The sequence below is a fragment of the Triticum dicoccoides genome, chromosome 6A (genome assembly GCF_002162155.2).
Source record: "Triticum dicoccoides isolate Atlit2015 ecotype Zavitan chromosome 6A, WEW_v2.0, whole genome shotgun sequence".
In the NCBI taxonomy this organism is placed as follows: Eukaryota; Viridiplantae; Streptophyta; class Magnoliopsida; order Poales; family Poaceae; genus Triticum; species Triticum dicoccoides.
In genome coordinates, this window is record NC_041390.1 from 616,113,408 (window position 1) to 616,130,682 (window position 17,275).

Below are 17,275 nucleotides of genomic sequence, written 5' to 3' on the forward strand. Positions count from 1 at the left end.
AGGTGCTTCGGGAAAAATGCTTGTCGGGCTCTTGCCGGCCATCAGTGATGGCGTCTGTGGACGTCGGCTTACTTCCTTGGAGATGTCGGTGTGGAAACGATCCCCTACACACCCCTAGATCTAGTTCTTTGGGTAAAAAAGGCCCAGCTGGGCTGGGCGTCGGCGTCGGCATCGTCGGTTCTCCCTTTGGGCGTCGCCTTGAAGACCTAGTGATCTCGTTTGCACTCTATATGCTCGACGCTCACACGGCATTTCAGTCAACATGTGCGCGGCCCACAATATGGTGTTGTGGCATCCAGTTTGGCAACGATCATGATGGCCAGCGGTGAAAGGCTGCGGCAGTGCTTCGGTTGTCGGTTCTTTCTCGACGTGCTCGATAGGTATCTTCTGGGTCTCACCATGTCATCGCGGAGTCCGAGGAGATGCCTAGGCGGTTACGACATGTTAGCCTAATACTCCTCGATCATCTCTCCTCTCCCTCTGCCACGGCGCGCCGAGCCAAGGCATGGACCTCGCCGTCGAGCTTCCTCTGGGCGCACTTCCCACGCTGCAGCGTCACATCGACCCCTCCCTCTACGACGAGGGCGGCGATGCGCTCGCGCGGTAGCCGCTGGACGCCGTGCAAAGCCTCCACGAGTGACGCAATCGTGAGCCGCGAGGACTCCATTGAGCTGTGGTGCAGCCAATTCGACGGTCTCTGACAAGGATAGTGGCCTCCGGCGCGGGCGACGCGGCATGGATGGCAGGGCAGGTGGAGCCGGGGAAGGCATCCCGCTCTGGATGGTCTCCGCCGTCAGCGCGCGGCTCCTTGTGTGGACATGGCACGCCGTCTTCACCTCCTGTCGCGCCTCCTGTGAGATCTCGGCATGCTCACACCTGCCTCGTCATCGCGTCCGGCTGCTGCGACCACCAAGTCCTGGGTTGAGACGCCGGCCTCTTCTCGGCGCATGCAAAGTGTTGGGCAGAATGTCCAGCCCATTGGGGACTTTTCCGTCTCGTCGCTTAGATAAACCGCCATGAGAAACCGCTAAACAGAACTCAGGAGCTGATTTATTTGATTTGTGGTAGTTGAGGGGATTAAGATCCTGGTTTTTTACTTGCGGTTATCTAGGCTTTTTCTCAAAGAAAAACCATGATCGGTATGTAACCTGTAGGCTACAAACACCCTTGGCTACGCTAGTCATTATCTGAAACATGGTTCGGAATCTCTTACAGAAATTAATTAGTACATCTCTTTTAACCTTTCTGGAATGGTTCTACATTCATCAATACAGTTCTTTTAACCTTTCTGGAATGGGTCCTGTATTTCGCCTAGGACTTCTATTTACAACTTGGCAATTGGCATTGCACTCTGAGCTATGTTCTTTATGTGGATGCCCTTTTCGAAACTATCCTGCATGGTGATTTGGTTCTAGATTTTAAGCAACTTTCTTTATTTGAAGGTTCGATCGGGTGCTAGGGCATGCTACAGGATATTCTCCAGAATTTGGCCGGAACGTTCTCATCAGCTCTTCTCATCATTTGAACCATCCAGGCAGAAAGTATATATATCCTCAAATTTATCTTGCATATTTGCCTATTTGCTCATACAGTTTTTGACTCTATATATTAAATTCTGTAGATGATAATTGATGATGATGCTGAGACACATCAAAAGCAGTTGTCTCCAATAGAAGGAATTAAGCTCGAGCAACCTCAGTTTGTTCCTTGCATTCCAACTGTAATGGACAAGGTTGTCATGGTTGATTCTCAGACATCACTTTCTTCTGGAGACCTGCAATCAGCGCTGGCGAAAATATCTCTTCAGCATTCTCATATGACCCCTCAAGTTCCAGCGGAAGATAGTAAAGATGGTTTAGCTATTGGAAGCTCATTTGAGGATATGAGCACATTAGAAGAAGAAAGAATTCCAGTTCCAGACCCTGATGAACGCGTTTCAGGTATATGTCATTGAAAAATACCTTGCTATTTCTTCTTTTTCTCGGTTTGGACCACTCTGCTTCATTGGCCAACTTGTTGAATTCAGACCAAAATGCAGGTATCAGTTCATCATCCCGTGATTTTCCTTCTGCCACTCCATTTGAACCAACTCCAGACATTTTATTGTCAGAAGCAACTGTCATAGCAACTTTCCAAGACAAGGCCGAGTGCAGGCCGGAGGTTGAACATACAACCTCTTGTAAAGTTCAAGCACCAGGGGATCCTTCTGAGATGTTGAGCCGCACTCCTGCTAGTCCGGAGGAGTCAGGAAACTTGCTAAACCAAAGGCCCACTAAATCCAGCTCTAATGGAATATCAGGTGGAACATTAAGGACCCAACAAGAAGAGAGGCCTTGTGTCAGAACTCCTCGTAAGAGTGTAGTTCCGAAGCAGTCACCGAATAACCACACTCCTAACTTCCGGCGACCTCTCCTGAGTAAGGTGATGACAAACTGGTTCTATGCCAGTACAAGAGGTGATTTAGATGGTAAACAGCTAATTATTGGTGAAATGGCCAATAGCATGGATGTGCCCTCATCTCTCACTGGGGCACTTTCTTTAGGCCTTAACCCCAAGTCAGATTGGATGATGAGGGTATATGCATTCAATTTCTTGCGCCAACACTTGCAAGAGCGAGGACCAAAAGGCATTCAGGAGGTTGCACAAAATTTTGAGAAGGTTATGAGGCTTGTTAGTCAGTATTTGGATGATCCACACCATAAAGTGGCACATGCTGCTCTCTCATCACTTGCTGAGATCGTGCCGGTTTTCAAGAAGCCTTTTGAACATTATCTGGACAAGATGTTGCCCCATGTTTTCTCTCGATTAAATGATCCAAAGGAGTCAACCAAGCAGCAGTGCTTAGCAGTTTTGAAACTTGCAGGTGAGAGTTACTCCATTGATTCTCTCTTACCTGCTCTGCTTCGTTCGCTAGACGAGCAAAAATCCCCCAAGTCAAAGCTTGCAATTCTTGACTTTGCAAAGGCCTCTTTTGTGAAATGCACAGTTAATTCTGACATCTATTCTGGTAGCAGTTTTCTTAAGCCGTGGCTTGGGAAGCTAACTCTTCTGTTTAAGGATAGAAACAAGAAGCTAAAAGAGGCTGCCGTGGTTGGTTTATCTTCAGTCTATTGTCATTATGATCCGGAAACCATGTTAAGCTTTATAGTTACCTTGTCAATGGAAGAACAGAAGCAACTTACGCGGGCAATAAAGCAGTTAATCCCTATGATAGGGAGCGACCTGGAAGAGTTCTTGCAGCAAAGGAGACATAAACAGAAAGTGTCGTCTTTTGATCGCTTTGCTGCTACAGATCCTCATCCCAGAAGTTATGTCGGAAGGCAACATAAATCCCAGGAGCATGACACATATCAATCCAGTGATGTCAGAGGTGATCAAGTATTTAGCTCGGCATTTCAGTATCTCCCGAGCACTCACTTGGAAGTCTTTGGGCGTCGTACCACGAAGGTTCAATCTGAATTGGGTAGTGAATCTTATGGTCACAGAGCTGAAACGATGGGTAAAAAGTTTAGTCCTGCAAGGCGAAGCAAGGATATGATGATGAATGGTAGTCAGAGCCACGAGACAAGCATTTCCAAGATGCATCATCAGGTTTGTAACTATTTTATTGACATGTTTGGTGTTATTTCGTATCATTATTTTTAAGGTTCTTTCCATCTTGACATAGGGATTAACATGTATTTTCGTTTAGGTTGATCTATTTGTATCACCTTATTTATTTATTTTATCTTAATAAGGGGTATTCCAGTCCTAGGTTTGTTGGTTCTGATGCCACCTCATACTTATTCCTCTTTCAGAATTCACATCAGATGTCCTCTTCTATTCTTGTGATGCTTGATGACCCGGATGAATCCACCAGAGAGCTTGCACTTTCTCTATTGGTTGGAATTCTTGAAAAACAAGTAAGAGTTCTATTTTCTTATGGGAACACAAGTATTTCTGATGAAACTACTTAATAGCAAGCAATTGTGCCATTGATGGGCCTTCCATGAAAATGACCTCTACTATGGTCATATGTTCCAGGAAAGGGCCCTGGAGAATTGTTTCGAGACTCTTGTAGTTAAATTGCTGCATGCAACCAAAGATGCTGCCTTGAAGGTACTGCTACATTGGGGGCATTCTTCTTTGGTTTGCATTGGCTCAACCATAAAGTTACCTTCTCAAGCCTTTATGTCATTGTGATTGCAGGTAGTAAATCTGGCACATATCTGTCTGACAACCGTGGTTACTCAATTTGATCCACTGCGATGCCTTCGGGTAAGGTTCTTTTTATATTATGTTCTCAGTTAGAACTGTAATTAGATAGATGCCTTGGAAAATATATTGTTCCTTTCCCTTTTCACAGTAGTTGGCATCTTATCTTTGTCATATAAATACAGGCAATTGCTTCTCAATTGGTCTCCCACGATGAGAAAATCCTTATTGTCAGCATCAACAGTCTGAGCAAGGTAAATCCCTCCAAGTCATACAGTTGGTGTATGTAATATTGTGTGCGGTCACATGATTTGATCTCGGATTCTCGGTATTGGAATGAAAAAGAAAATTTGGATAATACTTCAGAGTACATCTCCGGCCTATGAATAGTAGGATGCACACAAGTATTGTTAGCATCAACAGTTCTACTGTTTTATGCCGTCAGATTACATTGCAGAGAAGCTTGTGTTTGATTTTAGCCCATTTCATTAGCAGCATCACTGTTGCTTTCTTTTTCACTTTGCTATTAGTCAAGCAAGTGATAATAGTTTACTTCCGTTTTCCTTACTGTGGACCTTTTCCTTACTGTCTCCGATTTTTTGCAGCTTGTGATGCGGCTGTCACACGACGACCTCATGACTCATCTGTCAACATTCCTACCTGCGGTCTTGGACGCCTTCGAAAACCACAGTCCATATGTTCGCAAGGTTCATCCATCACCACTTTCCCTTTTTTTAGATTGTGTTTAGGATCATCTTCTATTTTCTGGGAAACACTGCTCTTGCCTTCCATCTCCCAGAAATTCATGAATTCTGAAAGTAAAATTTCATGGAACCCTCCAGAAGATCAAGACTTAACATGATAAGCAATTTCATTTCGTCTTGTGACCGTGCGGGCCTTCCATCTGAACACTGTGCTAGAATTTAAACCTGTCTGAAACCGACTCAGAATCTGTTCATGGAAAGTTTAACAGCACTTGTCTTACGTTTTGAATTAACCCTGTGATGCATTGCATTGCATTGCAGGCTATTTTGTTGTGCCTGGTGGATACGTTCCTGAAGCTGGGGCCGGCGGTGGCGCCGCACCTGGAGCGGCTGGGCGGCCCGCAGCTGCTGCAGCTCGTGGTCACCACATCGGCGAGCAGACTGTCCAGGGCGGGCGTCTGATGCTCTCTTTTAGTATTATTTTGGCGTCTAATGCTCTGAAGATCGATGATGCCGGCGAGGACTGATGCGTCGATGGTTAAGGCGGGACGGAAGGCAGCTCTAGCCACCATGATCCCTTTACGTGTACGTTTAGGACCATGTATCCATTGGTGCGTACCAGCAAGCAGCTACGTCTCCTGTAATTCAGTCGATGAAGAGTTGAAGACAACAGTAATAATAAAGCTCTTGCTGAACGGGTTCGAAAGTAAAAAAGGATCCCCTGTTTTTGGCCGCCATGGCAGCGTTTCGTCCTTCAGAACGAAAGGGAAGAGAGGTCACACGTTTTTTTTAGAGAAGAAAGAAAGAGGGAGGTCACACGTGGGCCATAGGCTTCCGATGGGATTGCTCATGGCCCAATTAATTTCCCAGCAGCCAGTCCACCAATCACGCCCGCTGTTGGTGAGAAATAATCATGGGAGACACAGCCGCAGCCGCCTTCGCTCTCGGTCCCGGCGATTCGGGGGCTCAGCGCTCCCGCCCCCGAATCGCCGGGACCAGCAATATATATGTCGCCGCTTCGGGGGCTCAGCGATCCTCACCTTTATGTCGCCGCTTCCGTCCTGGACATTGCTGGATTGAGACTTGAGACACCAGCAACGTCCAGGACGGAAGCGGCGACATAAAGGTGTGGATCATGGATACTCCTTCGACTAATTTTCTTCAGTCTATGCACTTTTTAGCAAACCATCAATCGGATCTTCAGTCTATGATTGGTGAATTTGCTTTTCTTGGATGGATACCCATTGTGCAAATCCTCCGCCCGCCACTGGTTCAGAGTATACGAGTGACAAAAGCGTTACTACAGTTCTGAAACCTGACAGCATATATATCTCTCAAGTCTCAATCCAGCTGTTTCAACTCAACTGAATGTACACATATCTCAACACAGCAGTCCATCAAATTAAGTTACACACACAAGTACTCGAGTACATATAAACAACAGCGAAACTTCACCTAGAGGCGAACTTAAGTTCTTAGCAATAGTAAATCAAGGCAACAAAATCTGGTAGCACAACAGTCCCTGAAAACAAAATAGTAACATAGCAGAGCAAGTAAAAACCACTTCTTCTCGGACACCTTTATTTCAGCTTCCACACACAACTAATCAGTCCAGCTTCATGGTTCACGCATCACCACAACATTCCAATCAAACCAGCAGCACACCATCAGACGCTTGCATTCAACAGAAGATCCCCTGAATAGATGAAGGGCGAACATGTCACGTATGGGTATGAGAAATTGTTGATGAAATGTCATGATATATTGCACACAGAAAGTAATGTACGAAATTAAATTGTTAATTACGATTAGTACCTCTTGCATTGGTTGTGAAATGTCATGATATAACAATTCCCTGACAGCTAGGTCCATTCCTCGTCAAAGTAGGTATCTTCCGTTCTGTCCTGGATAGATAACCTAGGATGATTGGGATGCCCATTTGCCTCATTCCTTATAGAGGCGGCTGCAGCAGACTTGATTTCGGAAGATGTGGCAACATCATTGCAAAGAGTAACTTGGGCATCTCTCAGACATGGGAGGTGGCCAAGTCCCAAGTAGAACCCATAGGCTTCTGCCACTGAAACAAACAACGGCAGCTCAAGCTTCTCCAGCTTTGGCAGTGCCCCTTCTTCAAATGTCAAGTAAATTGCACTTGCACAACGGAAAGTACGGATAAGGTTGAATTCCTTCAAACACAGGAATGCAGCACCTTGTACGGTAAGCCTTTCTTTTTGGACAGTCCTGAATGTTATACTCAGTCGAAGTAAAGCAGGCATCTCTCCAAGTAGCCACAGATCCTCCTTTGTTGCTTCAATCAAATTAATGTTCAGGTATGCAAGATTGGTGAGTGCTGGTACAATCCACTTTGGCATCTTTGGTAAATAGTAGCCAGTGGTCACCCAAAATATTTGGAGATTATATGGCAGAGGGGACCAAGAATCTAAGAACTGGGTGGGTGCTGAATCAGGACAGAATATCCGTAAAGACTGAAGTTTGCATGTGCCAAGCTTGCATAGTGAGAAGAGCAACATCTCTTCATGCCTCTTGTATTCCTGAGATCCTCGACCATCCAACTGTAGATGCACTTCTTTCAAACAGGCCAGATTCCCCAATTCCTTGACTGCACATAGTGAACTCTTCATAATATTAAAGCCCGAGATCACATGTAAATTCCTCATATTTCCAATACCATTTGGTATCTTTGCTTCACCGTAAGGATCACGGAAAAAGCATCTTGTAATGAGTAGATGTTGTAGTTTTACGAGCTGAATAATTCCAGTAGGCAATTCTTCTATATGTGTATTTCTAAGATCTAGCGTCTCTAGACCATATAGCCTCACAATTCCTGATGGTAGCTTTGACATGCCAGTACCCCTAAAGCTCAGGTACTTCAGCTGGAATAGTTTATCTAGACCATTCATATCATATTCATGCAAATTCTTACAATCTTGAAATTCTAGGACACGCAAAGCTTCAAACCGAACAAGCCTAGGCAATTGTTTGATGCAATTTGATGCTATAACTGTCAGAGATCGTATGTGGCTTAGATCTTCATTTGCCAATGTGGATGCAAGCTCTTGGTCAATATGCTGGACTGATAGTCGCCGAATAAGACCATCACGCTTTGCCAAATCAGTGTGACCATGGCCTGCCAAAGAGATGAAATTATCTTCAACCGATTTTGAAATAATGAGCTCCAGCATCATGTCATGGACTTGACAAGCACGAGCCTTTCCATCATAGCCAATTTCAATTGGCTGGACCATACTTTTGTTTATTAGCTCATAGAAGTGGTTCTCGGCAACCTCTTGCTTGCTTTGTCCGCGCTCTTCAGAGATGAAGCCTTCTGCTATCCATCGCCTCACTAAAATATCTCTCTCAATCACATAATCCTCAGGATATATACATAAATATAACAAGCAGGTCTTGAGATTGGGTGAAAGATTATTGTAACTAAGGGATAATATGTTATTCATTCCATCTAAGCTTCGATTTTTGTCCAATGCAGAACCAATAGACCTTCTGACCCTCTCCCACTCATCTTTGATCACCGGTTTTGTTACCAATAAACTTGATATACTGATAATTGCCAATGGGAGGCCTCCACATTTCTTCAATATTTTGTTTGACACTTGTTTTAGCACATCAGGGCAACGGTTCTCGGAACCAAATATTCTTCTCAAAAAACAATCTTTTGGAGTGCAGATCACTTAGGGCTTCCATTTCATACATGCGGCCATTACCATCTAGACAACATGATCTTGCTACATCAACAATGCGTGTAGTAGCTATAATTCTGCTACAAAAATTATTCTCTGGGAAAGCATACTTGATAGCATTCCATGCTGATATCGACCATATATCATCAATAACGATGAGATACCTAATAGATATAAGTAGATACTGTTAATCAACTACGAAAAAGAGTTCAAGTACAGAACATGGAGATACCAATGTCATGTCAGAAGTATTCAACCATATACAGAAAAAGTAGACTACGAACTCCAAGAGGATCGTAATAAAAATACTCAAAAAGAAACAGCAAGTAAACCATGATAATCTAAGCACAATATAAGGTGCAAGTGCTCAACAAGTTAAGGTCTACCATCTGCCTATTGCTTATGTTGCCATCTGTAGTTTGCTTACTTAAGAAACACTTTAGCCATAGTTGGAATTCAGAACTAACCAACTTAAGTTCAAAAAAGATCTCAGTTTAACAATGTTTGCCTCATGATCATACAAGCATCATTTTACAATACTTGTGTGAGTAAAAAAATCATATAGAACACTTGTTTGCATACTTAGAAGTCTATTTTAATATAGTCTGTATACTCATGTTACAACAACATATGGGTATGTTATTCATGCTTTAAAGGATCACGAGAAATATTTTGGGTCAATTGAGTACAACACTGATCTTTAACCTCTATACATATTTGTTTACAGTTTGTTCCGTTAGGCTTATTAAGGAATTAACCTAAATATATTTGTTAAAAAAGGGGGTTTGAAATACCTCTTATCTTGTAAGAGTTCTTTTAGCTTCCCAATACATTTGGGTTCATCCCAAGTGTCGATACCTTCCATAAAATCTTCCTCGCAAGGTAGCTGGGAGATGAAATCCCTCATAATTTTCTTTACATTAGGCTTTTGCGAAACCGAGACAAAAGCCTGACAATGAAAATGCCCTTGGATCTTGCGGTAGACCTTCCTCGCCAGTGTCGTTTTTCCCAACCCACCGAAGCCAACAATGGACAGCACCTTGCGACGCTTGGTCGAGCCTTTTTCATCTTCGAGCATCCAATTGGCAAGATCATCCCTTGGACCATCAGTGCCCACGAGATGTGCTTCCTCAACAAACAAAGCAGACAAGCGGGGATCCACAGATGAATGCTGACAGGAAATATCATCCAACTTGTAACTACTTTTCAACTCTTTTACCTGCTCGAGACGAATCTTCAGATCATTGATTTGGTTGGCGATTCCACGGCGAGAGCCCAGAGTCTTGAGCCGGCGAGCAGTCTTGCGGAAGAACTCCTTGAAGCCACCCTTTTGCTGGTGGCCGGGAGTGCCGAGCTGATGGATGAACTTGTCGATGACATCCTCGATGTCATAGGTCAGCTCTCTCAGCAGCGACATCCACTTCTTAACCTGAACATCGGGATCTTGCATCATCGTGTACTTCTCAACCGCGCCATGCATGCAGGTCAGCTCGGATCTGAGCAAGCGGATCTCACGCCGGACGCCTTTGAGGCGGGCACACTCACCGGCGAGCAAACCGGTGAGCTTCCCCAGCAGGGGACCCAAGACGCCGTGGGAAGCACTCACCACCTCCATTGATCTCTCTTCTTTTTTCTTTTGAAGGGACCTCTCTATTCCTCTCTCGAACCCATCTCTCCTTGGGTTCGTGCTTGGTGTGCTCAGAGTGGAGAGGAGAGCAGGAAGAGGACTCAATAATGGGGTTCGTACTAGCTGCAAGATTCCTTGAGTTTTTGCTTTAGATCGGCCTAACCATGGCTGTAGCTGTGGACAGTACGCCTTGCCGGACGAACAGGGAATGCAGCGTGCATTGACTGGCAGTCTCCTACCGCAGCAGAAGGGTGCACAGAATTAAGCACAATGGCCCATATGCAAGTGACTCTTGAAGAAAATGAAGGGTACGTACATCTCAAAGGTATATGTCCTTCTCTCACCTCTTGTCATGTCATAACTTTGTGTGAAGCAGAGAAAGGCAGTGCAGTGAGCGTGCTGTCCTACAGCCAGTGCAGCCAGGGACAAAATTACTGTTCTGACCCTTAAGGCAAAGTAAATCCCGATTTGACCTCGTTGTAAAAAAAATTTCGTTTCTGACCTTTTTCGGTGACGCCAAGGTCCCTGGCGTCTGGGTTACGAAGCAGACGCCACGGTCCCTGGCGTCTGGCCCCTGGCCCGCACTGCCCGCCTGCCCGTTGACCTGCTGACGTGGCAAAGGGGCCAGACGCCAGGGACCGTGGCGTCTGGCCCCGGTAAGTGGATAACCGCGCGGGCCAGCCCACCCATCCCCATCTTTCTCCTGGCGGCGCACGACGAACAGAGGGCTCTGTTCTTCGCCCCTTCTCTCCCTCCCACCACCACCCCCCTTGATCTACTCCATCAACCCCTCAAACTCACAGATCGGACCCCCCCAAGCTTCTTTGAGGTATTCTCCCCCATTCCCTCCAATTTTTTTTTGTTTTCCCCTCTTTGGTTGGATGCATTATTCAACACTAGGTGATGTTAGATGAGTAGATGGTTTCTTATTTTTAGAAAATTTTGTGTAGTTGATAGATGATTAGGTATGCAGTAGATGATGTGTAGTTGAACATGTAGGTAAAATCAATTCGGTTTTGTGTATATGTTGTCCATAGGATTTTTTTTTGAATTAAGAGGGGTGATGAATATATGATTTGTGTATGTAAAATAGACTTTGGCATACTATATTTGGTTTGATAGATGATGTGTGTATGTGTAGATAATCCTATTGTTGGCATACTATTGTTGGCAAAAAAATTTATGCAAAAGAGATGATGAAATTTTCTTATTGTGTGTGACATGATTTGTTCAATAGAATGGCGGATGATGATAATGAAATATATTTGATGGTGAAATTTGGTACTCTAGATGATATGTGTGCATATGTAGAAGAAAGAAATGATGTGGTTATGTTTGAGAAGAATGGTGTTTTCATATGGAATAAACTTGGAGAAGGAAATTGTTTGATATTGTTCATGTATTCATAGATGTTTGTGAAATTTTTTTGTAGGATGGCGGATGGTGATGGACCTTGGTATGAAGGATTAATCGATGAGTGGGATAAGGAGCATCGTGCTCGTGCCATTGAAAATGGACAGGTAAGAAGCAAGACTGGGTCAATTTTCGTTGTTTCTCATTTGTGTTCTTGTATTGATTATTAAAACATCACTTTATTTGCAGGTTGTAGTTGCTATGCGCATGAGGGGTCATTCCGCTGATGACTTTGATTACGACCCGCGGTATGAGCCTTACATTCGGAGATTGGGTCTTCTCCCATTCGTGTTGCAGTTTAAGCGACGCGCTCCGCCGGTGAACCACGCGGCGCTGACCGCACTTGTGGATCGTTGGAGGCCGGAGACTCACTCCTTCCACCTTCCATGTGGGGAGATGACGATGACCCTACAGGACATGGCTATGATAAGCGGCCTTCCTATCAATGGACAAGCTGTTACCGGTCGTGTCAGCGTGGGTAATTGGCGAGAACGGACTGCCGATTTAATTGGCGTTCAGCCCGAGGGCCCTCAGGAAGGCAAGGCCGATACAGCGAAAGTGAGGCATTCTTGGCTAAAACTGGTCAGAGGAAACACCAACCCGTGCCCTCAGGATGCCAATAACGTGGTTGTGCAGCAGTACGCGCGGGCCTATCTTTGGTATGTACTAACCAAGGTAGTCTTCTCAGATGCAACCGGGAACTCAGCCCTCTGGATGTTCTTGGAGCCACTTAATAACTGGGATACCCAGTATAGCTGGGGTTCGGCCGCACTAGCATACTTGTATCGTCAGGTAAGAGATATTTGCAACCAATTATTTTGCATTTGTCATGCGCCTCCATATCTAACATGTTTGTTTGATTGCAGCTTGACTTGGCGTGTCGGAGGAAGGGAGGTACATCCTCATTGTCTGGGTTTGTTTGGAGCCTATCCGTGTGGATGTGGGAGCGGATCCCGGTTGGACGGCCCGATTTGAAGAACCCCCTCATGGCAAACCCACGGGGTAATCATGACGGGTTGCATGATGATGATCCATATCGGCGCCCTACGCTTGCTTACTATTGGGAACAAGTGACAGTGTACACAGGAAGCTCGCATGTGCGATACAAGTGCTATATGAACGAGCTGGACACCTTGACTGCTGAGCAGGTTATGAGAAGTTCGATGAGATAAAATTTAGTCAAGAATGAAACTTATGTATGTAGCTAACAATGTATCTCTTTGTTTTGCAGGTACATTGGTTGCCTTATGTGGAAGATCGTGACTTTGATCTTAATGAGATGTGCACGCGTGATAGCCATCTTTGACGGGCGAGGTGCCCAATGATATGCTTCTTCGCAGTCGAGTGGCACTTTGTAGACCGTGTGGCAAGACAATTTGGAAAAAGACAAGGTATTCCAATTGAGGAGAGCAAGGAGGAAATGCTATCTCTGCATCGGTAAGCAAGCATGCCTTGAGTATGTAGTAGAGCATTGAATAAGTCAGTGTTTGCTAATGCTTTGTCCCGTGCATCATTTGTAGGTTCGATCGAAGGAACAATCAGGATATATCGGATTGGGCAAACAAACACCGTGCGTGGATAGAAATTTGGAATCAAAGAGACACGTTAGTGCAATCAGAGAATAGACCTCACAATCAGTCAGCATATCAGAAGTATCAAGTGTGGTATGCGGATCGTTACCGGTTAAAGCTGAAGCCAGGTTGGACTCACGAGGAGTGGTCGGAGTTGGTGTCTGAAGACCCGGAGACTGCAGAAGGTTATCATACCTTCAACACGGCTGTGAGAGACACCAGAGGGGCTCATGTTGACTACGCACCGATGCATGACGAAATGGTAGTCTGTTTGACCTATTCTAACATACTTGCATCATGTTGTCTTTCTTTCAAATACATAAGTTTGGTGTGCTCATGAATTGCAGGGCAGAGAGTTGCTTCTGTGCGTCAACGATGCCAATGTTGCACTGAGTCATCCACCTGGTGGTGCATTATCTGAGAGGACTCTTAGGAGCACGATGGAGGTTAGTCGCAATATATTATAAAAGTTTTTTTTGCGGATTAGTTATTTGCATCTCATATCATAGCATATTTTGTGTTGTCGCAGAAGTTCAAGAAGCGGTTCCATAAGATGGCAGCTATGCTTTCTTGCCATGGTGCTAAGTCCAGTGACGTGTATGCACCAGGTAGCCGCGCCGCCAGAGCTAATAAACGGCGTTATGTCCAGAACGAAGAGGACATAGAGGAGGAGGTCAATGAAGAGGAGCCAGCACATCAAGAGGAGCCAACACATCATGATGAGCATGAGTATGATGCAACACATCAAGAGGATCATGAGTATGATGTTGATGCTCCACAACCATCACAGGTTACACAACCGACACAAGGCAATGCCCGCTCTAGAAAAGGCAAAGCAATAGCTAAGACACCGGGCCAGAAAGGTAGAAAGAAGATATGGAACACTCAATTCCATAGTCCGGAGTATCCTCATCAATTTATGCCTGCGGGAATGCAAAGATATAAGTCGAACATTGATGCAGAGGCGGAGGAGGCTAGCGAAGAGGAGGAGCATGAGGCTAGCGAAGAGGAGGAGCATACACTTGCAGATATCGTGAAGAGAGGAAGGAAGAAGTGAGCTTGTTGTAGTTTGTTTCAATGAGCTTGTTCTAGTTTTCGACGAACCTGGTGTAGTCTCTTTCCATGAACTTGTTGTCGTTTCTTTCCATGAACTTGTTGCCGTTCGAATTAAGTTGTACCAGATTCGTGAAGTTGCTATGAATGTTTGACATGAATGATGTGATTTATGTTAATTGTTGTTTCCTGTGATTTAGTCATTTATATGAATGTTTGACATGAATGATGAAATCTGTACTTAGTCATCTATATGCACAGGGAGCCAGACGCCAGGGTCCTTGGCATCTGGCTGTAAGTCAGGGGACCAGACGCCAGGGTCCTTGGCGTCTGGCTGTAAGTCAGGCGACCAAACGCCATGGTCCTTGGCGTCTGGCAGTCTACTGACACCAGAAACAGGGTAAAGCAGGGGAGCCAGACGCCAGGGTCCTTGGCGTCTGGTCCTGGTGCAGACAATACTTGCTTTTTCACTTGTAGTTTTGTCTTTTCACTTGTAGTTTCGAATAACATACATATATAAGCATTGCATAGTCTTTTCATAACACTACAGTTGACAAATGACAAACATAGTTCAAATTACAAACTTAGTTCATGACCACGATGGTCTACGATACAATGTCTCGAATGACATAGCAAATTACAAACATAGTTCAAATTACACAAATAGTCTCGAATGACATAAGTAGTTCATGACCACGATGGTTGAAACGACATGAACATCACATATAACTCGGTTTCCTGTAGCAATGCAAGTCAACAACCCTTTTCCATTTCCATTCTTCCAGCATTTCTTGAATCTTGTCATCATCAGTTATGTCAACCAATTTTCTTTCCCCGGGGCCATCTGACTTCCTCCTGCTGACGTAGTACACAAAATCCTCTTCCTTCAACCCTTGCTTCAACATGAATTTAGTCTTCAACCAATCGAAAGTGAGGTCCACTTGACTAACTTGCACAATACATGGAGACAAGCCATGCACATGAACAACAGGGCTAAGCACCCACTGAGTTTCGTTAGCCATCTACAGCACACAAATCTCTTAGTAGCTAACCTATGTTACATTAAACCACGAGGAAAACAAACTAGGGTTTTCACAAAAGTATGATAAATTAAACCAACCAAAAAATGGGGGTGGAGTTGATTTACCTTCTAGTCTCGAAATCCTGAAGATCCAACGGTGAAACCGGACCGATTTGTGAGAGATCTGAGGGGGGGGGTTAGGGTGCTGGACGAGGGAGTGACGTTGGCAGGGCTAGAGGTGAGAGTGGGTGGATATGAGTGAAATGAGAGGGGTAGAGGTGGAGATGAATGGATGAGAGGGGTAGAGGTGGGCCCAAAATCTTATCCACTCGAATCTTATCCATTAGACAAGAATGCTTTCTGAACACCAGACGCCAGGGTCCTTGGCGTCTGGGTGTCCATCAGACACACCAGACGGCCTGTCTGGTCACCTGCGTGAGCAAAGCACGCCAGATGCCAGGGTTCCTGGCGTCTAGATCTGGGAGGCAGACGCCAGGGACCTTGGCGTCTGGGTGTCCATCAGACACACCAGACGGCCTGTCTGGTCACCTGCGTGAGCAAAGCAAGCCAGACGCCAGGGACCCTGGCGTCTGGATCTGGGAGGCAGACGCCATGCACCCTGGCGTCTGGGTGTGGGCCTGGTGTTTTTGCACACAACTTGTTAAAGTTTTTGCTTAGCAACAACTAGCAAACACTGTTAAATATGAACAAAGCATGCTACTCTCAACCAAAAATATGAACAAAGCATAACAACTAGTCTCGAATGACGAACATAGTTTGCACATAATCTCAAATAGTCTCGAATGACAGAAATAGTTCATGACCACACAAGGTCTCGAATAATAAGTTCATACATTAAACAAAGTCTCGACAGTTCATCATCGACGCCGGTGCCTTTCCATTTGTCTACTGAGTAGTCCGGGGCCACTTTCCCTTCTTGTCACGTGCCTCGTCCTCCTCTCGTGCATCGCGAGCCCTTGCAAGTTTGCTTGCCCTCTCTTCTTGACGAGCCGCCTTCTCTTTGCGTGCCCTCTCTTGCTCACGCTTCTTGCGCTCACGAGCCTCCTTCTCACGACGCTCCCGCTCCAATCCCCGTGCATAGGACTCCTCGAATAGGCGCTGCCTCCGTAACCAATCTGCACGTTGGTCCTCTTGGATATCTTTTGGTACCTCGTGATCTATCCAAGTGAAGTACTTGCAAAGTGGAGGAGGGGACTACATATAAACCATGATTTTGTTAGACATATGAGTGACAACTTGTTGATGTTTTTTATATGTACACCTAACATACCGGTGGTATGTCATATGCGTTAGTTGGCCTTCGACGATCATGTGCATAGTTGGGACACACGAAAAACCTTCTACCTTCTGTCCATGACTTGTTGCGGTCAGTGGACACCTTCAGCTTGCAAACATCACCACACCAACATGGTGGTGTGGGCACATCCTTCTCCTTCTTCTTGTCCAAACTGGCCTCCAACCACGTCTTCGGCATGTCCTCTTGGTCCGCGCACGGTGGCCTCGTCCTGGAACCGGATAAAGCCATGCCTACAAAAAGAACAATTGTTAGCACAAGACATTAAGAGAGCAAATGCATAAATGCTAGGAATTGTATGAACAAATAATATACCATTATTATTAGATCAACCATCTGGATTAAACAAATAACCGAAGGCCGATCCATTATCAACCATTCCTCTACGACCACCTCTAGCACTTGTGCTTCCTCTTCGACCACGACCACCTCTAGCACTTGTGGCTGCTCAACCACCACCTCTAGCACTTGTGCTAGCTCGACCACCACCTCTAGCACTTGTGCTCCCTCTACGAACACTAGCACCTCTAGCACTTGTGCTCCCTCTACGACCACCACTACCACCTCTGACGCTCGTTCTTCCTCGACCACCACCACCGTCACCTCTTCCACCTCTTTCACCATCAGTGCCGCCTCCACGACTTGTTTTTCTTTTTTT

The 17,275-nt window shown here is 45.3% G+C and overlaps 3 protein-coding genes and 1 pseudogene across 3 annotated transcripts in view; 2 read left to right on the top strand and 2 right to left on the bottom strand.

Annotated features, from left to right (window-relative positions):
- Positions 1 to 5,360, top strand: part of LOC119316133 (CLIP-associated protein-like) — an 8,493-nt gene extending 3,133 nt beyond the window's left edge. Inside the window, exons 9-17 of the mRNA XM_037590486.1 lie at positions 1,443 to 1,541; positions 1,622 to 1,940; positions 2,039 to 3,591; positions 3,798 to 3,902; positions 4,024 to 4,098; positions 4,189 to 4,257; positions 4,380 to 4,448; positions 4,800 to 4,901; positions 5,220 to 5,360. Coding sequence (XP_037446383.1) covers positions 1,443 to 1,541; positions 1,622 to 1,940; positions 2,039 to 3,591; positions 3,798 to 3,902; positions 4,024 to 4,098; positions 4,189 to 4,257; positions 4,380 to 4,448; positions 4,800 to 4,901; positions 5,220 to 5,360 — 2,532 coding nt within the window. The remainder of the gene's footprint in view (positions 1 to 1,442; positions 1,542 to 1,621; positions 1,941 to 2,038; positions 3,592 to 3,797; positions 3,903 to 4,023; positions 4,099 to 4,188; positions 4,258 to 4,379; positions 4,449 to 4,799; positions 4,902 to 5,219) is intronic.
- An 866-nt stretch (positions 5,361 to 6,226) lies between these two features.
- Positions 6,227 to 10,350, bottom strand: LOC119318509 (annotated as a pseudogene).
- A 2,692-nt stretch (positions 10,351 to 13,042) lies between these two features.
- Positions 13,043 to 14,306, top strand: LOC119318510. Its single transcript, XM_037593076.1, has 4 exons — positions 13,043 to 13,094; positions 13,178 to 13,490; positions 13,576 to 13,674; positions 13,758 to 14,306. The coding sequence occupies exons 1-4, from the start codon at positions 13,078 to 13,080 to the stop codon at positions 14,283 to 14,285; spliced, it is 957 nt and encodes a 318-aa protein (XP_037448973.1). The 5' UTR covers positions 13,043 to 13,077; the 3' UTR covers positions 14,286 to 14,306.
- Positions 14,307 to 16,085: 1,779 nt separating this feature from the next.
- LOC119318511 (nucleoporin gle1-like) lies at positions 16,086 to 16,827 on the bottom strand. The gene is made up of 2 exons (XM_037593077.1): positions 16,594 to 16,827; positions 16,086 to 16,517 (listed from the first exon to the last, which is right to left on the bottom strand). Exons 1-2 carry the CDS (start codon positions 16,795 to 16,797, stop codon positions 16,209 to 16,211), a joined length of 513 nt encoding a protein of 170 aa, XP_037448974.1. The 5' UTR covers positions 16,798 to 16,827; the 3' UTR covers positions 16,086 to 16,208.
- Between the last annotated feature and the right edge of the window lie 448 nt (positions 16,828 to 17,275).